This window comes from Pelophylax lessonae (genome assembly GCF_965119305.1).
Source record: "Pelophylax lessonae genome assembly, chromosome: 1".
NCBI lineage: Eukaryota > Metazoa > Chordata > Amphibia > Anura > Ranidae > Pelophylax > Pelophylax lessonae.
Window position 1 is genome coordinate 254,166,431 of NC_138768.1, and position 24,650 is coordinate 254,191,080.

General features: G+C 46.6%; 1 protein-coding gene across 7 annotated transcripts in view; it reads left to right on the plus strand.

The window, feature by feature from the left end:
• Nucleotides 1–24,650, plus strand: part of LOC309562087 (E1A-binding protein p400-like) — a 512,144-nt gene that overhangs the window by 454,512 nt on the left and 32,982 nt on the right. For all 7 annotated transcript variants that reach the window (XM_082266206.1, XM_082266208.1, XM_082266207.1 and 4 more), the window contains 6 exons: nt 5,085–5,130; nt 7,240–7,349; nt 7,685–7,883; nt 7,999–8,153; nt 9,542–9,793; nt 14,270–14,435. In XM_082266206.1, the coding sequence (XP_082122332.1) occupies nt 5,085–5,130; nt 7,240–7,349; nt 7,685–7,883; nt 7,999–8,153; nt 9,542–9,793; nt 14,270–14,435 (928 nt within the window). The remainder of the gene's footprint in view (nt 1–5,084; nt 5,131–7,239; nt 7,350–7,684; nt 7,884–7,998; nt 8,154–9,541; nt 9,794–14,269; nt 14,436–24,650) is intronic.

The window sequence follows — 24,650 nt, forward strand, 5'->3', positions numbered from 1 at the left end:
GGCACTAGGCAGAAAAAAAGTTCTGGCTATGCCTATGGGCAGTCCCAGGGGATATATCCTTTCACTTCCTGCTACAGGATGACAGTTTTTTTTTCTGCCTAGTCAGGAGAAGGGACCTAAGTTCCTTGCTGGGATCTCTGGCCATTTTCTTGTAGCCTACATGTGCTCTGCATGGCGGCGGCCATTTTGGTACAACCGGCTCGTATTTCAGTGCATGATTTCACTGTATGGGAGTTCCTGGAGGCGTGCATGGGGGTGGAGCCCCTCCCAGACCCTGGCGCAATACTCTGCAGAAGGATTGCTGCTGACACGTGCTGCTGCGACACTCTGGGCCTTCTGGGGCATCTGGCTGTGGGTTGGTGAGCCTTGGGGGTCTCTCTCTCTCTCTCTGCTGGGGGGTCTCTAGTGCGCGCTGCCTGGCCACTTGGGGGACGCTATAGCGTGGTGGGACGATTTAAAAAAAATTGCTAACGGGTTCCCCTGGTGTAACATGGATCCCGCTGAACATGTGTGCCCACCTGATCCCCTCGAGGTGGCTGCAGGGCCCCCGGGCTCCTAGCTGGCTATAGATGCACTTTTGGTGGTCCTGGAATCGTTCGTGTCCCGGCTGGAGGTGGCCTTTAAAGGGCTAGGTGCTAATAAACGCCCTCCGCCTATCCCTGCCTCATCTGATGCCTCAGACTCTGGGTCTGCATCAGTCACTGCTGACGCGGGTCTCACTGTCGGGTCTTCTGCCTCGCGCCCTGTCTCCTCTGATAGTGAGGATGTCCTTTCTGCCTTCGCTGCCTCGCAAGACTAGATGCTGGTGGACACATTGTTAGTGTCTGTGCATGATACTGTTAAATTGGAGGACACAGCTGCGACTGAAGTGCAGGCTACATTGTCGCTCACGAGCCTTCCGGAGCAGCAAAGGTTTTTCCTTTTCCTGCGTACTTGGCCAATATGCTCAAAAAGATTGGGACCATCCAAAATGTTCCTCTGGGATTTGGACACTGCTCCCAGCCTGAGCGGATGCTAGGCACTATCATTTTGCAGGGTCCCTCATTAACAAGTGGACTGTGCCACCTACGGTGTATCCGCCGGTCTGCAGACTGTATGGAGCTACTGTGATCCTGGTGGAGGTTCCCCCAGCCCTGTGAGGATCCGGTGGATCGGAGGGCGGCATCTGCGTCCCCCCACTATGTTCTCCCTGGCGGGCTCTGCTTTAAAACTGGTGTTTCTGGGTGCCCTGGTGTCCCATACATTGACTGAATGGGCTACGCTACTACGCCGTGACCTGGAGGGGAGACTACTCCCCTTTGTTGTTTCGGAGCTGCTGGACCAACTGGTGCAAGGGCTGCAGATGTTTGTGCTCCTGCACTGGACACTGCTCCCATGCTGGGCTGTTTGTCCTTTTCTGCAGTGGTCCTCTGGCGCATGTTTTGGCTGAAGTGTTGCTCTGCGGATCAGCATTGGATGATCGCTTAAATGATCTTCCCCTCCGGGGTTCGCCTGTTTTGGCTACCTCGGCTGACTTTTTCAAAGTCTTACTGGGGGTTAAAGTACCTTTCTCTCGTAGGCTACCAAGGGTAATGACCCCCGTCGCTGACGAACACCCTCCTTTTCAGCACACAGGGAGTTCTCTCGTCCCTCAGGGTCAGTCGATGGGGCAAAGTCCTTCAATGCTCCCTTGGGGGGTTCCAGGCTACCCTGGTCTGGAAAACAAGAATCAAATCTTTCCAGACCTGCGGACAAGGCCACTTCGGCCTGAAGGTGCACCCCCACCCATATCTGGGGTGGGGAGACGTCTTTGACGGTTCCCGGACCCATGGCTCTCCTTGATTCAAGACAGCGTCCAATCCTGGACTTAAGGAGATGAATTGTTTTGTGCTGGTTCAAAATTTCAAGATGGAATCCATCGCACGGTGGTGGCCTCCCTGCATTGGACTTTCTGGCCTGCATGGCTATCAATGATGCCTGCCTTCACATCCCCTATGCGTGGGACACCAACGTTTTCTGCGCTTTGCAGTGGGAGTGGCCCATTATTTATTTGTAGCGTTACCCTTTGCTGTCGCTTCTGCTCCTCGGGTCTTCACTTAGGTGTTTGGCTCTAGTTCTGGCGCTGTTGTGACAGCGGGGACTGTCGGTCTGGGAGACTGGACTTTCTGGCCCTTACTTGGCCTCGCCCTTAGCCAGGGTGTCTCTTCCTTCAGACACACTCCACGAGTTCTGGACTGCGATCAGCTGTTGCTGTTCAGCAAATAGTCGTCCCTTCGGGCCTGTATGTGAGTTCTGGAACTGATGGTGTCGTCCTTCGAGGTGGTCCCTTTCGCTCATTCCACATGAGAATCCTCCAGAAGGACACCCTTCTCAAATGGAACAATAATCACATTTCCCTGGACAATCCGATCCAGCTGAGCCTGGTGCCCAGGGAGTCACTGATATGGTGGCTTCAGTCCCTGATGCTAACTCCAGGGAAGTCCCTCCTTTTCTATTTATTGGTCTATTGTTACCATGGATGTCAGTCTATCCGGGTGAGGAGGGGTTCTTGGGGGATTTTCTGTTCAGGGAGTCTGGTCCCTGGAAGTATCCATGTTGGCATCTTACTGTGCTGGAACTGAGAGCCATCAGGCTTGCCCGTTTCGCTGGACCAAACGTCTTTGGGATTGTCCAGTGCGCTTTCAATCTGACAATTCCACGGCCGTGGCTTATGTCAATTGCTGAGGGCTTACCATAAGTGCCCCTGCGGCCTTGGAAGTGGCCGGCATCCTCCGATGGGGGGGAACGCTTGTTCCAGCTTTCTCCGCTGTTCCCTTTTCAGGAGTGGGAAATGGGCTGGCGGATTTCCTCAGTCGACGGACCTTGGAAGTCAGATTCCCTTTTTGTGCTCACGGATGGCCCTAGGAAAGGGTTGCCTGCGTCTGCTGCTACTGTTTCCAGATGGGTCAGGCAGACGGCGGTACAGGATTATTCAATAAGGGTTCCTCCTTTCCCTGTGAAGGCGCATTCTGCTCGGGCGCTTAGTGCTTTCTGGGTTTTTTCGCCTTCCGGCTTCTGTACTTCAGGTTGGCGAGGCGGCTACCTGGTCGTCTGTTCCCACCTTTACAAAGTTTTATAAAGTTGATGTGCTGGCATCTGCGGATGCCTCTTTTTGCCACAAAGTTTTGCGGGCTGCTGTTTAAGGGGGCCCTTAGTCTCCCTTGAGGGTTTCTGTTTCCCTGGTGGGTCTTATCTTATTGTTTCGATGAGTCCTGTGTTACCTGGTGGGCTATGTTTAGCCTTGTGGATTTGTTTCTGCTGTCCCACCCCTCATTTATGGCACTGCTTTGGGACGTCCCTACTTATATCATTTAAGAAGTCTGTGTCTGTCAATGAGCGACAGAGAAAACTGGATTTTTGACTTACCGTAAAATCCTTTTCTCTTAAGCTCCTTGACAGACGCAGTACCCGCCCCTCTGTTTTTGAGTTGGGTTGGTATGATTTCTCTGACACTGCTTGGTTACAGAACTGGCATCCTATAGCAGGAAGTGAAAGGGTATACTCCCTGGGACTGCCCATAGGTGTAGCCAGAACTTTTTTTCTGCCTAGTGTCCTACTCCTGTAGGGGGCAGTATAACCCTACTGATATCAGTCAAGAAGTCTGCGTTTGTCAATGAGCTTAAGAGAAAAGGATTTTACGGTAAGTCAAAAATCCAGTTTTTTGTACTCCCAATAAAATCCATTTCTCTGAGTTCATCAACGGATACAGCAGCCACCCCTCTATGGAGTTTTGATACGTCTAACACTGCTTGCTATTAAACTGAAAACTGATAGCAGAGAGGGGGTTATATACCAGCTGAGGACGGCCCATGGGCGTGGTCAAGTTTTTTGTTCTGCCTAGTCCTACTCCTGCAGAAGGCAATATAAACTTATAGTCAGTATTAATGGAGCACTGTGTCCGTCGATAAACTCGATAGAAATAGATTTTACGGTGAATACAAAAATCCTATTATTACCAAAAGTATTGGGGTGCCTGCCTTTACACACACATTAACTTTAATGGCATCCCAGTCTTAGTCCGAAAGGTTCAATATTCAGTTGGTCAACCCTTTGCAGCTAAAACAGCTTCATCTCTTCTGGGAAGGCTGTTCACAAGGTTTAGGTGTTTGTCTATGGGAATATTTAACCATTCTTCCAGAAGCGCATTTGTGAGGTCAGGCACTGGTGTGGACAAGAAGGCTTCATTCGCAGTCTCCGCTCCAAATTATCCCAAAGGTGTTCTGTCAGGTTGAGGTCACAACTCTGCGCAGGCCAGTCAAGCTCCTCCAGCCCAAACTCGCTCATCCATGTCTTTATGGACCTTGCTTTGTGCACTGGTGCGCAGTTATATTGGAACAGGAAGGAGCCACCCCCAAACTGTTCCCACAAAGTTGGGAGCATGAAGTTGTCCAAAATGTCTTGGTAAGACAATTTCCTTGCTTTGTGCACTCATCTAAATCATTTGGTGGAGGGGCACCTTAGTTCCAGTGAACGAAGAGGCCAGGCCCAACCCCTGACAAACAACCCCACACCATAATCCCCCCTCCATCAAATGATTTGGATGAGTGCACAAAGCAAGGTCAATAAAGACATGGATGAGAGAGTCTGGGGTAGAGGAACTTTACTGGCCTGCACAGAGTCCTGACTTCAACCCAATACAACACCTTTGGGATGAATTAGAGCGGACACTGAAAACCAGGCCTTCTCGTCCACATCAGTGCCTGGCCTCACAAATGCGTTCTGGAAGAATGGTCAAAATTTCCCATAGACACACTTCTAAACCTTGTGGACAACCTTCCCAGAAGAGTTGAAACTGTTATAGCTGCAAAGGGTGGGCCAACTCAATATAGAACCCTAGGGGCTAACACTAGGATGTCATTAAAGTTCATGTGTGTATAAAGGCAGGCGTCCCAATACTTCTGGTAATATTGTGTAACTTGTCACTTCACTTTTTAGTGAAAGGTTTGGTGGTATAAGGTTGTCCCCTTAAACTTTTGTAAATGTTTAAAATATACAATATATTAGAGTTCGTAAATATGCTTCAACACTCAAAAGCTTATTCAATAATTATTGTTTGTGGATTTTAGGCTGGAACCATCAAGACCGCAGTAACTGGAGCAAGCATACAAGCTGGTAAGGAGAGTGGTTCAGTATAATGGTTATTGTGCTAAAAGCACTTAGAAAGGGGGTACAGAATAGACAAATGTTTGTTCAGGCAAAATAAGCTCAGCACGCTGGAAAAATCAGCATATTCTGTGTAGGTATCTTCTAAAGTATATTGCATTCCTTGCATTAGGGTAAAAAATGTTTAGGTGTCCCCCCCCCCCCCCCCCCCGGCTTTGCTGGGGCACCGGGAGGCATTGGCTCCCTGCGCTGTCAATCAAAGCCATTGAAGAGGGAGCATGTGGCGGGGCCGAAAAGTGGAGGTTTGCAGCTGGAGCTGCACAGAGCTGGTAAGTATAGATATGTTTGTTATTTTTCATTTTTATTTACCTTTACAATCACTTTAACATGCTAAACAAAACAGTCAGTAGCATGATAATGACACTTCTATCGAATGTTCCTTCCTTATGGTTTAACAATGCAGATAAAGAATGTTAAATGCAGCATTTTAGAAAAAAAGGTGCTAAATAAATATCTAAGCTTTTTAACTATTTCCATCAAGAAATTGTATGCAAGTTATTTCACAGGTGCACTTCCAGAAGCAGGGAAGTGACCATACACATTTTTAATCTCACAGTGGAGGTATTTTTTTCCATTATTCTTTGAAAAAAGATGAATTCACAAAAACTGAAACAAAGCTTATATGTTTCCATGACAACCAGATTGTGTGTTTCTTTTGAAGTTTACATTGTTCTCCCTGTCAATGCAGCAAAAACTCAAAGTTGCCTATGAAATTTATCACTAACAACCACTTTCAGAAATATTTGGAATGCTTTCTTTTTATAGTATGAGCATAAGTCTTGTTCTTAAACGCTCTTAATTGAGTCCACAGTCTGGATTTGTTTAAATGCAAACGTGTAATTGACACAACATAAACAGTCAGATTTTTTTTTCAGACTTTTTCAGTTTACTTAGTGGTTGTAAACCCCTTCATATAGGAAAGATGCACCCCCCTTCACACAGCACACAGGGACAGAGCTGAGGCTGTCAATCAGCTGAAGCTCCCTCCCATGTCACCATTTTTTTTATGCTGTTAGGAAAACCTGTCAAAATCAAGCAGCAGACAGAAATGACACCTATTGCTTTAAATTGACAGTACAAACTAATTGATAGTACAAACTATAGAAGGATATGCTTTGTTTATATTTTATGTCTGAACTATGTCTGAGGCAACATACTATCTTATCAGTCACATTTTCAGCAGACAATTAAAGGAGATCCAAACTCACTATAGAGGTTAACTTTCCCAGGTACCCATGCTGCTGCCTAACCAAAAGTGCCACTGAGACACCTGCAATATTGCGGTCCCTCCAGTATGAGTCAACTCAAGCTTGCCCGAAAATCTGGGTCTGAGCCAGAGCTAGAGGCTGAGGCACTGGTAGACTGGCCCTGCCTTAGCTCAAACATCTTAGCTCTCTGTTGAGAAAACTAGAGTGACATGGAATTCAAATAAAATATCTAGGTTGATAACATTTTTAGGGTGTTTTTTTTTTATATTAGCAAAGCCTTTTCTTTTTCCCTGGGAAATTAAAAATTATGTAGTTATCACAGTCTGCTGATATAATTATTCTTTACTCAAAAGACCTCTGCCTGCCCTGTTTCAGGTACACATTTACTGAGGATTTGCTGAAGAAGACTTCAGAACAGAATACCAGTTTTTGAAAATGTCTGTTGATTTTGGCATAATGTGATGTAATTATACAAGTTCTTATTTTCTATACATTACATTTTGTAAGTAATGAAAATAACACTAGTTTGCCTATGATTTTATTTTATGGAAAAAAATTAGGGTCCAAGAATACATTTATTTTGTTATATAAGCTCTTTGGGTACTAATTTTTTGAAGATTGGAGCAAAGTGAAACTGTTATTCACAGCAGCCAGTAAGGTTTCATCTTTCACATCAAAGCAGAATATGATTGGTTGCTTTGGACAAGAGCTTCATGTTTCTTTGCTCCCATTTTCAGTAGAAAATTATAGAGTTGTGATTGTTTACCAAAATATACAGGTATTTGGAATGCTTTATTATCTGCGGTATCATTACAAATATCTTATTCAAACACTAAATTCTTATTTACAGCTGCAGTCAGTGGAAACGTTATTGTAAACACAGTTGCGAGTGTACCTTCCGCCACTTTCCAGCCCATCAATAAGAGGTTGGCATCCCCGGTTATACCTGGAACACTTGCTGTAAGTAAACCCAAAAATGTACTGATACAGACAGGAATATATACATGGCCTTCATTCTGGGGGTTAATTGAAATAAAGTTCCAGCTGACATTGTCACTGCATTTAAATATTGCCAGGATATTTGTTTTGTTTGGGTAATGATTGGAAGTCCTTATGCAGGTTATTTTCCTTCTAATTCTGCTAAGATTGCTGTTTTGGAAAAAGCAAATTGTACATGCTCCCTGCCAACTGATTTTCACATTCTGTACTTAGAAATGAATGCCTTTTTGGCAAACATACAGTTTTCTAAAGTTCAGGATTGATTCTGAGCTAATTGCTATCCATTTCCTCATTAGGCTTCTGGAGGATCTCCGCAGGTTGTTCATACACAGCAGAGAGCTGTAGCCACTTCTGCCACAGCTGCTGAGATGGTCACTATAGCAACAAATCAGGGAGTGCGAGCAGTGACGCCAGTGACTGGTGGAACTGTGGTGTGCAGCAGTATTACACCTGTGCAGACGCAGACTCGGTCAGTTGTTACACAGGTGACCACAGGTATGGAGCTACTTTCTGACCCTTCCATTTATCTCAGATAATGATGGGAATTACTCTCCAGTCCCTTGAATGTTTTTCTGTCTCCTTTGCAATCTTACTTTTATATGTCTTTCAGCTACAACTGCTGGAGTTCAGCTGGCCAGTAAAGCCATTGCCTCAGCCCAGTTCCAGCTTCTTCGGCAGCAGCAGGCGGCCCAGGTTCAGGTTCCTCAGATTCAGGCTCAGGCTCAGTCCCCTGGGCAGATCAAAGCTGTTGGCAAACTCTCCCAGGTACTTTAGTCAGTATATAGTTATTTTTTTTTAACCACTTCCTGTACGTCCTTGGGTTTCAGTGGTTATACCGGGATGATGTCTGCACCTACAGACATCATCCCGGTACCATTGTTTGCAGCCAGCATTTCTGTAGAAGGCAGAAGTGATCTGCGTGTGGCAGAAAGGGGTCCTACCCCCTCCTGCCACCGCCGCATCTCCTGGGCTCTCTGGTCCCATCGTGGAGGCCAGGAGCGATGCGGCCAGCGGTGATGGCTGCCTGGTCCAGAGAGAGAGGAACTGATGTCCTTCCCCTCTCTCTGTAACCCTGGAAATTGGGAGCGACTAGTATTCGTAACTTCCGGTTCCACCCCTTTGTTTACCTGGTCACCATCTCGGTCTGATCGGCTGCATGGGGGGGCCAGAGGAGGGATTTGGGTCTAATAGACCCGAAATCTCGCCATAAGGTGGACCTGTCATGGCCCATGCTGTCACAAGGGATGTTGTTCTTCCCTTGTGATAGCAATAAAGTTTGTACAAAACTAAAAAAGTGAAAAAAAAACAAATAAATAATAAAAAAAAAAATGTAAAGCGCCCCTGTCCGACTGTGCTTACGTGCAAATGCGAAGGCATACGTTACTCCCGCATGCATATGTAAACGGTGATCGCACCACACATGAGGTAGGGATGGGCCGATACCGAAATATTGGTCATAATATATCAGTATCGGCCGATATGGGCCGATATTTTGTACATCCTATGTCAGGGTCCAAGACTAGTCTTCTCCTCCAACCATTAGGTGGTGATGCTCATGTAAGGGTAAAATGATGTCACATAGCATAATTCCGTTTAGAAATGTTATTGAATATGCCACTCACATAATGTACAAAAGATATAAGCAATTCCACATTAGCAGATCTGCATCTCTCACCCACTTGCCGTAAGTGATACCCGGGTGATACCGCTCCATTTGTCATCCACTCAATACCGCTCCGTCCCTCACCTGCTCCATGTTTCACCCACCCAATACCGCTCCATCTCTCACCCACTTGCCGTAAGTGACACCCGGGTCATACCACTTTGTCCGGCATACGATTTTGGAGGTTGCGTGGTCATGCTGTGCAGATCTGGTCAGAGATGCAGATCTGCTAATGTGGAATTGCTTATATCTTTTGTACATATGTGAGTGGCATATTCAATAATATTTCTAAATGGAATTATGCTATGTGACATAATTTTACCCTTACATGAGCAATAATTTGAATATCGGTAATATCGGCCATTCCGGGTCCGATACCGATATATCGGCAAAAGTGAATATCGTGAGTAAAGTGTCAAAATAGGCTTGGAAATGGGGTGGTTAAACCATTAGTCTCTTATTTACTAATTTTCTCCTGATTAAAATTTAGGAGCAGCTACTGAAGTTACAGAAACAAAAGATGCAGATTCCACAACAGACATCCCAAACAGCATCTCAACAGCAGCAGCAGCCACAGCAGCCTCAGCAGGGAGGACCACAGGCAGCGCCAGTACAGAGCCAGCAGCAACCACAGCAAACACAGCCACAGCAACAGGCTCAGCAGCTTACTGCAGTCACTGCACCAAGAGGTGGCGCTGTGCTCACAGGGGCCACTGTTGCTAATCTACAGGTAGCTCGGCTGGTAAGTTTTAGTGCTTTAATTGTATTCTAGAGGAAGACATTTTTCTCTTAATATAATAATATTTTATTGTTAACAAATTCCAGATATTTCCCTCCTTACTGCAGCTGCATCGAAGGGGTTAATACTGTACCCAATTTAACTTTCTCTATCGTCTATCGACAGACGCAGCCTCCTCTCCATGAGCTCAGTGGGTTTATGGTCCTCCCATTAGGAGTAGTCTAGGCAGGAAAATGTGAATACACACGCCCAGAGGGCTGTCCCACTAGGCATAAACCCCCACTGCACATCCCAGCACATCAGTTTGTTTTCTGTCTAGAAAAGGAGTAGACCTAGGTTTCCTGCTGGGACTCCGGTCTCAGTTTTTTTTTTCTTTTCAGAATTTTTTTTTTTGCTTTACTCACTTGTTAGCTAGTGTTCAGGGAAGACTTTCCTGGTGATATACAAGCAATGATGCTGGCTGGGGCTTCGTACTGGATAATCTAGATCTTTATGGTCCCCTCAGTCTGGCCTACGAGCGTGAGTAGGTTATAGTTCCGACCTAGGCCTAGCCACGACGGTGCCCCCTTGTCCGGAGGGGGACGAGCCTGCGAGCGGATGCCTTCTTGCTGGGACCCAACGACCTGGAACGCCCTCAGTCGCAGTGTACCCCTTGGCTGGCAGCACCCCCACTTAGGGTGGGAGGCAGTCTGCCCGGAGCGGAGCCCATCCAGCCCATGGTATGGCGAGTAACTGTGCCCCCCTTGCCCCTGATGGCCTTGGGGGATGTGGGCCCTTCCCTGGGGATAATGGGATTGTGCTTCCCAAGAGATCCCCCTGGTTTGCCCGGTGCCCGGTCTGTGTGTCCTTCCCTCTCCCTGTGGGTACTGTGTGTCTGGAGTGCTCTGGCGCTCGGGGGGGGGGGGGTGTGGCATAGTACCCTGGGCTTTCTGGTCCCTTTTGTGGTTCCTGAGGCCCTCATGTGTGGGTCCCTAGCCACATGGTGCGCCATGGGCGCAGCCATCTTAGGTGTTGGCAATGGAATTTTTCCCCATAGACTTGTCCCTGAGCTTCCTATTGTTTTGTATGGGCATCCATCTTTGTGTAGTCCATCTTTATATAGCCCTGGTGCTATACTCGGCAGTGTTTCGTTATCAGGCGACATCACTTCCTATTTGATCATTTCCTGCTGCTGTGCAGAGGTCACTTCCTGCTTTTCTCTATGCTGTGGTAGATTCAGGAGGAAGTGTGTCTGAGGTGGTAATGTATTGGGGGTCTCTGCAGGCATATCCTTACACTTTCTGCTATCATTTTGGTTTAAAGGGGTTCCCTGCAGACTGCTGCGATCGGTAGTAGATATCCCAAACTGGAAAATCACCCTCAGACCCACTCTGTGCGACTCCCGGACAGCCTGGATCGCAGTCGCTGGCCTCAGTTTTAGCTGTCCTGGAAAGCCTGAGGACAAAAGTTGATTTAGTCATGAAAAAGGTCGATAGCCGAAAACGACTGCTGCCTTTTCCTTCTAGGGAGGCTGATGGGGTCGCCCCAGATGCTCCCCTACCTGGGGGGGTCACTGTCCTTGCAGTCAGATGGCGAAGAGGACCTGTCTTCTTCATCTGCAGCGTGGGAACGCACCTTAATGGAAGCCCTGATTATTTCAGTGCGGGATACTTTAAAATTGGCTGATGAGCCCACGCCGGCAGGGATGCGGTTGGCTTTTGGCTCTCAAAAGTCTCAGAAATCTGACAAGGTTTTCCCTTGTCCCGACACCTTTGATGATATTTTGAATGACCAATGGCGGCGCGTTAAGCACGTGTTAGTGGTGCCTAAACGCTTTACACGCCGGTATCCTTTTGCTGAAAAGATCTCACCTAAAGTGGACCATTCTGTTTACCGATTGAGCAAATCTACCCTTGTGCCTGTGAAGGATTCCCCAGTTTTTACAGATCCAGTGGGCAAGCGAGTTGAATCCCTTTCCTGCCATCTTCATGTGCTAAAGGGTTAAATTTTGAAGCCAGTTTTTGTGTCTGTGTTGGTTTCACAGACAGTGACGGAATAGATTGGGGGGTTGCCGGAGTCTTTGGAACCAGAGACTGTTCCTCCGGAACAGCTGAAACTGTTGGACCAGGTGATCCAGACTCCGGTGTTCCTGTGTGATGTGTCTATGGATGTAGCTCCCCTGCTAGCTATGGTCTCTGCTGTGGGCATTGTTTTAAGACGCATGGTTTGGTTGAAGAACTGGTTGGTTGACCAAGCTTTTAAAAAGGCCTTAGCTCATCTCCCCTTTCTGGGAGACAGGTTATTTATGGACTCATTGGATGAGTTGATCAAGGGACTGACTGGTAGGAAGAGTGCTCTTCTTCCTCAATCTTCCAAGGGTAAGACACCCCGTCCCAAGCAGGTTCCTTCCTTTTCTGCTCACAAGAGGTTTTTTCGTGCCTGCGGGGCACAAGAAAAAGGTAAGCCAATCAGAACTTCTGGAGGTGCTAAGCCTAAACATCCCAAAGAAGTTGCCTTGCACTATCTGGATGTGGTTCGGGCGATAAGGGTTTATCTGACGGTCACTGGGTCCTTCGGGAAGTCGGACTCTTTGTCTTTCCGGATGGTCTTTGCAAAGGTTTGGCTGTGTCCGCTGTGACCATTTCGAGATGGATCAAGCAGACGGTTGTTCAGGCTTATTCAATCAAGGGTCAGGTTCCTCCTTTCCCTGTGAAGGCGCATTCTACTAGAGCGCTGTGTGCCTCTTGGGCTTTTCGCCATCAGGTCTCTGTTTTACAAGTTTGTTAGGCAGCGACTTGGTCATCTGTGCAATCCTTTACCAAATATTACATGGTGGATTTGTTGGCATCTTCGGATGCCTCTGTTGGCTGCAAGGTTTTGCAGGCTGCTGTTTCATAAGAGAATGTTTGTTTGTACTTCTCTTCGGGGTCTTTTTTCTGAGTGAGCTCCTGTTGTTTGGTTGAGCTCCATGTTGCCTGGTTGGCTGTTTTTAGCCTTTTGGAGTTGTCATTACTATCTGGTTGCATTTTTCCCACCCCTCATACCTTCACTGATTTGAGACATCCCACTAAGCTCATGGAGATGAGGCTGTGGCTGTCAACGGACGATAGAGAAAATATGATTTTTGTAAGATCAGAGAAAAAGATTTTACGGTAAGATGTCCGTCGACAGACACAGCACCCACCCCTCTGTTTTGGAGTTGGTTCTTTTGTCTTCACTGCTTTTAAACTAAACTGATGTGCTGGATTGTGCAGTGGGGGTTTATGCCCTGAGGGACAGCCCCCTGGGCATGTGTATTCAAATTTTACTGCCTAGACTACTCCTGATGGGCGGAGCATAAACCCACTCAGCTCATGGAGATGAGGCTTCATCTGTCGATGGACATCAGAGAAAAAGATTTTATGGTAAGATCTTACAAAAAACGTATTTTCCTCCCAAAAGGGATAAGGATTCATTATGAACTATCTGCTGGTGGGAAAGCAGTATGAGGCAAATATCTTAATTAATTTTAAACACACCGGTGAGTAAACAATCTGTCAAATGCCAGAAGTATAGTGAGTGGTAAAGGCTATGGCATTTGACAATCAACTGATAAGGATGGGGCTTAGATTCGGAGGGGGTGGTGCCTAATCCTGACTTGTGCAGAATCTGAGGCTCCATGTACAGCCTGACCCTAGGATCCATGGGGTTCCAAAGGGACACAGGTATCAAGTTGAAAATTAACACGTTTGTTGCTGGCACCACATGGTTTCTGAACTTCAGCACTGTTGATAGTTTAGAAATCTTTTTCTCCAGGGAAAAAGCATTATTACTGGATAGCTTGCAGACAGTTGAGCATTGCTTGAACCCAGATACCAGGAGAAAAAAATCCCCTAGTGACAAATTAAAATTAAATGAGAGAGTAAGAACAAAGTTTATTTGCTAATAAAGTCACCAGCAGACACTTGTACTTGCCGTTAGTCTCTAAACTTTTACCTTTAAAATTTTAAAATGACTGAAAGGCTTACTTTAAAAGAAAAGTATTGGGTTTACAAAAAAAATCAATTCATTGCTGCATCTGTCCCACCCTGCCGCCTCTGCACTGAGAACTGAGCACTAATCACACTCCGTTCTCCCCTCCACTCTGAGCAGCGAGCAGTGACTGTCAGTCACCGTCTCTCTGCTCTGCTCATGAGCGCTGGACTAGGGAGGGGAGGAAGTGGCTGGCTTAGTCTTCCAGTGCTGCAGCTGAAAGGCTGGGTGACGTCAGTCATCAAAGAGGTGCAGAACGAACTGCATTCCTGTGATCTAGAGGAGAAGTAGAGCCAAAAAAAGCTTTGGCCATACTTCTCCTTTAAGTAACATGGTAAACACATTGGCTGTCAACATAGGATCCAGCTAATCAGTGGCAGCAGCCATGTCTTAAGTGTAACAAAGAAAAAAAAAAACAGCCAGAGTCTTTGGATGTTTATTGTAATCCTTGCAGTATACCTTGTGTTTTATCTGGTTTTCTTTTCACAGCTTCAGGCTCAGGGGCCAATCCAGGCTCAACCAGGACAAACAGCACAAGTGGCCCTAGCTAAGCCTCCAGTGGTGTCTGCAGTTGTGTCATCTACGGGAGTAACCACCCTTCCAGTCACTGTAGCAGGAATTAGCGTTGCTATTGGCCAGCCCCAAAAAGCTGCAGGTAATGCCTCTGTAATTCTGCATTTACTAGCTAACTAGCTTGGATATGCTATAGGTAAAAGTGTAAGATCGGCCATACGCTTTTTGAATCTTGGCCGGTTTAGCAAAACCCAGCTGAGATTCGAACTGTTAATGGGTAGGCTGAATGTACTAAGTTTATCGATCGATCAGCATGATCTCTTGCGATAACCACTAGCGAAAATCACATCTTCCCCTACCCTCCCCTCCGGGAGCAGATAATTGCTCTGCAGGAGGGATTCCACTGTCAGCACTGTCTGTGTTGATGTTGGAACCGTGCACATTTCTTTCCTGTAACCAAGAAATTCGTACTGTGTATGGCCTGCCTAACTTTCTTTATAATATATTAGACTAAAGCTGAATTCTCTGCATCCATGTCACATTTCATCAGACAGATTATGGTATTAATCCGAGACACCATGTCTCTTCTCCTACTCATGTTTCTAAACTGGAGTCAGATCCTGAAATGCCAGTCCTAGAGCAATATTGAGGCAGCATTGGAGGAAGCTGTGGAATATTTTTCCCCCTCAATATTGTCACTATATTGAAGAGGGAGCTTCATGCAACATGCTTGTAAAGCTTGGGAGGCTAATTGCTTCTGTCAGCAAAAACCCTCTTCCATCCACCATGCCTCTTTGGGTTCAGAGAGACATACAAAATCTTGCAGAACATTGCCTGTTTATGAATAGATAGAATGTGCAGTCTGCAAAGACTGGGTCACTCCTGAAAGTGTTTTCACTACCCCCAAAATCATTACTGAATTATTTTCAGTGGAAAATGGGGTTTACAAAAAAGTGGGCTGTTTGTCAACGCCTGATGTCATCACGAGACCTCTGCGGTATCTGGCTGTGGCTCGTCTCACTGTGCCACCTGAAATGCTGGACAGCTTCCTGTAAAGAGTGTGGACATTCCTACTTTAAAACTTAACTCTATGGAACCTTGAACTCCTCGCTCTTCCCATGACCTTTTTTTTTAAGCCATGTCCCTGCACTTCCTGTTTGTCAGATGATTGTGCTCTCTCCATCCAATATGTTTTTCCTTGCATTCCTGCTGCAGCCCTTATCTTCACTACCACTGATTACTGACCCTTGGTTTGTTCATCGACTACTCCTTCATCTGATCCCAGCTAGCTACTACTCCTTACCAACCTTTTGGTTTGTTTATCAACTACACTTCCGCCTGATCGCAGCCAGCTACTACTCGTTACTGATCTTTTGGCTTGTTCATTGACTATGCTTCTGCCTTATTCCTATCTGCTTCTTCTGCTACTTAACCCTTACTTGCTGTTGTCCTGGTGGGGCTATCAAAAGGGCCACAACCCGGCATTAGCACATAGCACTACAATGCGCCTTGGGTGAGCCTGCGTCATCACTAGGGGGATCTGTTTGTGTATTCATCCAGCTGATTACTGCCTGAACCCCTATACTGCTACAGCCACTGGCCTCCAAGCCTGATCCCAAACAGTGACACTATTCATATAATTGATCCTGCTGTCTCTGTCCTAAACAAACATCTCACTGCTCCAATTGAAGATGCTCCTCCTTTCAAATATTCTACAGATAGAAAGTTTGAGACGTGTCAGGGCTTACCTTGGTTGGAGTCTGTAGCACAGAGATGTACGCTCAGCCTTGCAGATATCCACAGTCCAAGGTGACCAGGTAAGGAAGCCACCTGGGCTGTGAATCTGTGCACGGGGGCTTGGCAGGAAAAGTGCTCCAATTAGCAGTACCGGCAGGAATACAAACGGAAGGATAGTCCAGGAATAACCGTAGTCAATGGATGACATGAGTTAGTATAAACACGAAGCAGAGGTAAGGTCTGACCTGAAGCCAGGGTGAGTCTGGAAAACAAGCTCAGGAGACAAGAACACAGGAACAAAATCTGTCAACCAGGAACAATGAACTGACACTTCTCTCAGGGAGAGGCAGTGTTTTATACCTTGCTTAAACGAGCAATTAGCTTCAGGTGGACAATGAGAGACAGGAGCAAACTCAAGTAAAGTCCAGCCCCCTAGTGCTGCAGGCAATGAAAGATAAACAAGACTAGATCCATATGAGCTGAAGTGTGGCCCAGAGGCAGGATAACAGGACAGAACATCAAGTACCCAGGTTCAAATCCCCTGTTAGGTACTTAGCGGTGGCCATGCTTGGCCGTCTGTATGGCACGGCGAGAACCGTGACAGTACCCCCCCTTTAAAGACATCCTCTGGGCGAGAACAGGTTCTTTGTAGAGATCTTTTTCAGGAGAGGCATTCGCAGCTTTAAATACTTCCTCGAACAACTTCAGATCCTGCTTACGTATCACTGTGCCATTAGAAGCAAATGTGCAGTCAGGTGAAAGAACTTTGTTGCCAAGGCAGGAATTAATGAAGGTGCTTGCTAGAACAGGAGTTTCTTTGGGAAGAGGTGCCTGGAGCTGGAGGAGGGACTTCAACAGGGGTACTGCTTTCAACGATTGCCATAGTCTGGATGCCCTTTTCAGTCACAGAACGGGGTCAGGGCTGGCAGCAACCTTGGCAATTTCCAGGCTGTGTTTCTGGGAAGACAGGACGGATCGGCCTGGTATCCACTGGGAGAGCCTTAGGCCTGGACGGACGAGTTGGGCAAAAAGGGAACAAAATGTCCCCTCTTTCCACAATAGAAACAAAGGCCACTGTTTCTCCTACAGTCTTTTTCTTTGAAAGACAGCCTGGTGCGCACGGCCCCGATCTCCATGGACTTCTCTTTAACCTCTGGAGGATCAAGGCATATTGGGGTAGTGTCTGGGTGACAAGGCCAGCTGTTGAAGGTGGGCTTGTACTGTAACCAGGCAGAGTCATGGTATTTGTATGAGTTTCCTTTTTCTCTAGGTACCCAGGGTCTGTGGGAACCTGGAGCAGGCTTGGAAGTAGCTTTCTGGGAGGTAGGACATTGCAAGTCCATGGCAGTTAGAAATGACTCCCAATTGTCCAAGATAGCACTTTTCTCCTGCAGCTTCTGGTATGCACATGTCTTCATCCTTCCGGAAAGCAGATTAACAGTGGAATGATCCTTGATGAAGTCACTGTAATAGGTCCTGGGCTTAAGGACAAACAGGAGCTCACAATCCATCTGGAAGGTTGTAAATGAGGAACGGGAACCGTGGAATCTGTCAGGTAACAGGACATAGGGTTCTGGATGCGCAGGTTCCAGGGCTGAGCGTACTGTGCCTTTAAGTATCAGCACTTCTTGCTACAACTCAGACACAGTCTGGGCCAGGCTGGATACCTGCTGGGTAAGCTGCTTGCACATCTCTGTGGACTCCATATGGTCAGTTCATTATGTCAGGGCTTACCTTGGTTGGAGTCTGTAGCACAGAGATGTACACTCACCCTTGCAGATATCCACAGTCCAAGGTGACCAAGTAAAGAAGCCACCTGGGCTGTGAATCTGTGCACTGGGGCTTGGCAGGAAAAGTGCTCCAATTAGCAGTATCGGCAGGAATACAAACGGAAGGATAGTCCAGGAATAACCATAGTCAATGGATGATACAAGTCAGGATAAACACGAAGCGGAGGTAAGGTCTGAAGCCGGAGTCAGTCTGGAAACAAGCTCAGGAGACAAGAACACAGGAACAAAATCTGTCAACTGGAAACAATGAACTGACACTGCTCTCAGGGAGAGGCAGTGTTTTATACCTTGCTTAAACAAACAATTAGCTTCAGGTGGCCAATGAGACAGGAGCATACTCAGGTAAAGTCCAGCCCTTTAGTGCTGCAGGCAATGCCAGATAAACAAGACTGGATCCATATGAGCTGCAGTGTGTCCCAGAGGCAGGATAACAGGACAGAACATCAAAGTACCCAGGTTCAAATCCCCTGTTGGGTATTTAGCGGCGGCCACGCCTGGCCGTCTGTATGGCACGGCAAGAACCTTGACAAGACGTCCTTAACCACTTGCTACCCGCCCACCATCAATTGACGGCGGAGCAGTGCATCTATTGTTCTGGGGCGCCATCATATGATGGCGCCCCAGAACTGGCCCTCTTGCAGGGGCGCGCAGAGCGGCGATCGTGGCCGCGCCGTGTTACTAGGACACGGCTCGACCCCCGATCTCGGTAAAGAGTCAATGACATGACTCTTTACCCAAGTGATCGGCTGTGTCCAATCACAGCCAGTCACATGTAAATGAGGAAGTGCCGTTATTCGGCTCTCCTGGCCTCACACTGTGTTGAGTTATTTTGAGGGGACAGCAAATGTACACTGTTATACAAGCTGTACGCTCACTACTTTACATTGTAGCAAAGTGTAATTTCTTCAGTGTTGTCACATTAAAAGATATAATAAAATATTTACAAAAATGCAAGGGGTGTACTCACTTTTGTGAGATACTGTACATATTGTATTTGTTGGGGCACATAAGTGATTTGTATTAGTTTTGCAAATATTGAGAGCAGTGCGGCACTCACTTTATGATTTATAGAGCTGACAGGTGCTCTGTATTTTGAAAAGCTAGGGGCTCTTGAAGAAGGTGGTTGTGGAACCTTTCTCTGTGAAAGTAAAAGCTTCTCATCAGTTACCTCTCTGATAAAATGGTCAAATGCCTTACTGAACAGACATCTTCCTTGGAAAAACATACATGTGAGGCATCTTTTGCAGGTAGCTGTACACTCACTACTTTACATTGTATCAAAGTGTAATTTCTTCATTGTTGTCACATGAAAAGATATAACATTTTTACAAAAATGCGAGGGGTGTACTCACTTTTGTGAGATACTGTATATAAATAAATTCAAACCACTTGCCCCTACATATATTATTATATGTACCAAATTTTCCTTTTATATATTTATACAGAATAAATCCAAATGTGCAAATATATGTTATAAATGAGTCTCTAGTAAAAAAATTATCCAGTGTTCCACCACAATCACACATGTTCCACCATCCACAGTCTCTCCTTTAGTGAGATAGTGATCTCTGGTGAAAATACCAAAAATGTCTCCAAGTTTATGGGGTTAGATGTTTGGACGGCATGGCTGTTGAAACCAATGTGTTAAAGGATAGAGGGGTTTCTGAGTCTGTGATTCTTACCTTGCTAAAAGCAAGAAAAACCTATTCTAGGAAGATATATTATCATACGTGAAAATACTATTTTGCCTGGTGGGAACACAGGCATTCCTAACATAGAGATTGCTCTGTACCTCACATTCTGGTCTTCCTTGAATCAGGCCTTGACCAGAAGTCAGTCTTCAAGTTGTTGTAAACCTCAGACATGACATATGAACAAAGCATATGCCTCTATAGTGTGTACACTGCTATCAGAATGATTGACTTCAGACATGTTTTCCTGACACTAAGAAAAAAGTATTGACAGGGGACAGACCTCCAGCTGATTGCCTCAGCTCTGTTCCTGTGAGCTGTGTGGAGTGGGCGTGTCTCTGCCCTCCAATCAACTCTCAGAGCTCTCCTCGCTGAGCTCTTTAGAGTGTAACTTCAGCTCTCCGCCCCCTTTTTTTTAAATGCTTAGACAAGCTTTAAAATTCCGCACTTTGAATGGATGTAGAGAAGAGAGGGCTGTAGACAAACCGGTACAACGTAAGTAGGAGGATTTGTTTCATCTCTGTGTATCACCTGAGGTCACTCACTTCACAGGGTTTACAACTTTTTTCAAGAGGCTGTAAACTCTGCAAAAAAAAAAAAAAAAAAAGAACAAAAAACCTTGTAAGACAAAGGCATAATGAGCTAGTATGCATCACATACTAGCTCGTTATATAATACTTACCTTAGAACCAAGCTGTTCCAGCGGCGCCTACACACCACTGACGCGGCTGACATTTTCTACAGAGACCTTTTCACTACCTAAAGGTAAGTCTCATTTTAGGCTTACCTATAGGTAAATGTCTGCAGAGGAAGTTTACTTCCGCTTTAAGTGCTCTTAAAGGTCAGGTCTCAGTTTTATTGATTCTTTTTCAAAGGCCTCTGGCTTTGCTCTCCCTTGTAAAAACCCTTCTTCAAGGTGTATCTCATATTAAGCCCCTCTTATAGCACCCTGTGCTTCCTTAGAATCTCAACTTGGTTCTCATTGCCCTGCAGAAACCACTCTTTGAACTTGGTTGCTATCATGTCTGCCAGACATGTTTCTAAACTGACAGTTGTTTCCTGTAAAAGACCTGTGCTCAGTTCACAATGACAAGGTTGTCTTATGGCCAAAGCCATTCTTTCTTCCAAAAGTGGTCCCAGCATTCCACCTCAGTAAGAATGTTGTCCTCCCATCCTTATGCCCTGCTCCTAAGCATCCAAAATAAATTCATCTACGATGCCTCCACAATGTCAGAGCCATTAGAGTATACATAAAGGCCACTGCTATAATCAGACATATGCATTTACTCTTTGTTCCGTTTTCTGTACCTGGACTCTGTAGTCTAGTTTTGTAAGGCAGCCACCTGGTCTTCTGTTCATACATTTTCAAAATTTTACCTGGTGGACGTCTAATCTTCTGCTGATGTAGCTTTTGGCCACAAGCTGCTCAAAGCGGTTCTCTGAGGTTGGGTTTTCTGACTCTTGTTGTTGGCTCAGTTCTGTTTGCCTCATTGTATCACACCCTTCCTAGTCATTGCTTAGATATGTCCCATGGTGTATTAATAATGTGCCTGTGCCCTGTACTGTATGATTAGCATAAGAGGAATTTTGATCTACCGGTAAATTCCATATCTTGGAGTACAGTATGTGGCGTAGACCACCCTGCCTTCCAATCCTTGGTTTACTCTCAGTTGCTTTCTACATAATTGAGGACTCGTGGAGTAGCGTTCTAGAGGAGGCTCCCAGGGGGCATTTCCTCTAAATTGTTATCAGTGTTCAGTCACCTAAAGGTACACGCCTATAACCCATGGTGTATGATTATTCTGCCTGTGTCCTGTACTGTACTCAAAATATGAAATTTACAAGCAAGTCAAAATTCCTCTTTTTCTAGTACAGTGGGGAAAGCTTAGTACCACTGTAAGTCTTTATTTGCTGTCTGTACCTTCCTGACCCGGTGACCCCTGGTCCCTTTTTTCTTGTTCTGGTGTCACAGAAGTGTCACTGAGACACAGTGAGGGGTATTCTCCCCAGTGGAGTAACTGGCAACAATAAAAAGGCAGTAGTTCTACTCTTCCCCCATTCTATCTAAAACTAAAAATGTAAAGTTTGGGCTTAAGTGGGTTTTAAAATAAGGTCTGGCCATTACAGAAATCTTGATACCAGTTTGTAATGTTATATGAAAATAAGGCAGCCATTTCTCTATCGTTTATCGACAGACGTAGCTCTTCCTATTCATAGACTCATGGGGTTATGCTCCTCCTTCTAGGGATAGACACTAGGTGGAAAAAAACTTGTCCACGCCTATGGGGGCTATCCCAGCAGGCATAACCCCCCCCCAGGCTCTGCTATTCTCAAACCGCCTGGGACTTTGGTCTTAGCTGTAACAGGGAAATTTTGTGATTTTTTTTTATTTTAACTGGTTAGTTCCTGAGTACCAAGATCCAGAGGAACTACAAGCAACAGCCGGCTGGTATTCGCACTGGACAATCTAGATCCTTAAGATCTCCCAGCCTGGCCATCGAGCATGAGCAGGTTATAGTCCAGAACTAGGCCTCGCCACGTCAGTGCCCCAATGGATGGGCATGAGCCTGCGAGTGGATCGTCTCGTTGGAATGCAAACGACCTGGAACTCCCTGAGTCGCAGCTTCCCCGGGTGGGAGGTGATCTGTTTTGGAGTGGCGCCCACCTTATCCCGTGGTATGGTGAGTAATATGTCCCCCCCCCCAAAACCCCTGGAGGTCGCGGGGCAGGCGTGGGGCCCTCCCTGGAATGGTCAGACCTTAGGGGCTCCCTCGGTTCCATGGCACCCTTCAGGATATACCCCTTGGCATTTTCCCTCCCATACCAGGTTTTTACCTTGGGGGGGGGGGTAATAATGCCACCACTTCGGCGCTTATTTGAGGGGAGTGGATTTTTCTGAGTGGATCCCTGATTAGGGACCCTTTTGATGCCTTCCATTTTAGGACACTCCCTGGGGGTCCCAGGGGCTGCATGGCGCGCCGTGTGGGCTGCCATTTTGCTGTGGTTCATGATCTCTGTGTTCCCATTAGTTTGTATGGGCAGCCATTTTATGTATTTCCCCATTGAGAATGTATTGCGCCCATTTTCTTGAGGTCCGTGGGCTGGATAGACATGCAGCAGACTTTTCTCATGATAGAGGCAGAGCTTCTTTCTCTTCCTGTGCAGCTCAGTGTTACTTTAGTTTTCTACACTGATCAGACTGCACGTTTTTCTCTGGGCTCTGGTAAAGTTTTCTGGGGGCTCCCTGGAAGTTTTTTTTTCCCTTCTGCTCTGCTATTTTACTATATATAATATACTATCTAGGGTTGGGGGTCCACAGTATTAGCAGTGGGACTGCATTTTTTGCATTCTTAAAGGGACATACACAAAAAATGATTTACTTGCAAATGGAGTCCCAGGATAAAATTTCACCTGCAGACCTGCAGCCAGAAATAGCAGGTTTTTTGCAAAGCCTGATGTCAAAAGTGGAATTTGTTTGTTCAGGTGTTGCCAGCCGTAAACGTCCTCCGCCCTTACCTCCATCAGCAGGGTCCTCGGACTCTGAGATAGATATGGTCGCCGCAGACGCAGACCGCCTTGAGGGGTCAGTGTCTTTGCATACTGATGGTGAAGAGGACCTGTCCTCATCAGCTGCCACGCGGGAACGCACATTGGTGGAAGCTCTGATAGTTTTCATGTGGGAAAACTTTAGAAAATGGTTGATGAACCCACAGCGCCGGGTACACAGGTGTCTTTTGGCTCCTGCAAATCCCATAAGTCGGCAAATCCCCGCCATTTACACGTGGTAGCAGGTCGCATGGTAAAGTCTACTTTTGTGCACGTTCTGGTAGCGCAGACTGCTACTGAATGGGTTAAGTTACTTAAAAGTAATTTGGAAGCTGAACGACTCCCCCCTGTGGTGCTGGAACTGATGGACCTGTTGGGTCAAGCCCTGGTGTTCATGTGTGATGGCTCAAGCCCTGGTGTTCATGTGTGATACATCCCTGGATGTAGCCCAGTTAGTGGCCAGGACGTTGACAGTGGGGATTGCTATTAGGCGCATGGTGTGGCTAAAGAGCTGGTCTGCTGACCAGGCTTCCAAAAAGGCCTTGACTGATCTTCCTTTCACAGGGGAGAGGCTGTTTGGATCCTCTCTGGATGAGCTGATCAAAGGCCTCTTCTTCCTCAATCCTCTAAGGGCAAGGCACCACGTGTTAGACGGGGGTGTTCTTTTGCTGCTCATAGTCGGCCAGTTCATACCTCCGGGTCGCAAGCGAAGGTGCTGCATTTCAGGTCTTCTGGGGGTTCCGCGAAGACCTGCTTAGGTTAATCGGAGACGGACCAGGCCGGATCTGCAGATGAATCTTCATCTGCGTGATGGGGCGCCCTCACACGCTTCTGGGGTTGGGGGAACGTCTTTGATACTTTCCGGAGCCGGGTTCCTCTCAAGTATGCTTTGTAGGGGATTCCGCTTTGGTGAGGGTCTTCCCTCCCTCGGACAAGCTGCAAAAGTTACAGGGCACTATCCGATTGCTGTTTGCAGTCAGTCTGTCCTTTCTGCAAAATTGGGCAAAAGCTCAGGGCAATACACTTTTGCATGAGCCGCTGGGTGACTCTTCTGCAAGATTGTCCTCTCCAGGTTCAATCCACCTATGCCACGGCTCTGGCTTATTGTGATCACCAAGGGGGGCACCAAGTGTGTCTTGGCGGCCTGGGAGTGGTTCCCTCACCCGGAGGTTTTTTCATCTCCTGTGTGTCCGGTGGAGGACACCCAAGGTCAGTTTGTTTGCTTCTTGCCTCAAGTAGACAGTTCAGAGGTTCGTAGTAAGGTCTCTGGATCCTCTGGCCGACGCCACAGATGTACTGGTGACACCTTGGGGTCAGTACCGACTGATTTATGCCTTCCATACTTTGAATCTCCTGCCGAGACTTTTACGCAGGATAGGGGGGAAGGAATTCTGGTCATTCTGGTGGCCCCAGACTGGCCTCGCCGGTCTTGGTACGCAGATCTGGGAAGGTTGGTTGCCAATGCTCCTAGGAGACTTCCTCTTAGGGGAAGATCTGCTGTCTCTATGTCCAGTCTTTCATCCTGCTTTACAGTCGCTGGCTTTAAGGGCATCGCTGTTGAAAGCCAGGTGTTGAGAGATAGAGGTCTTTCTG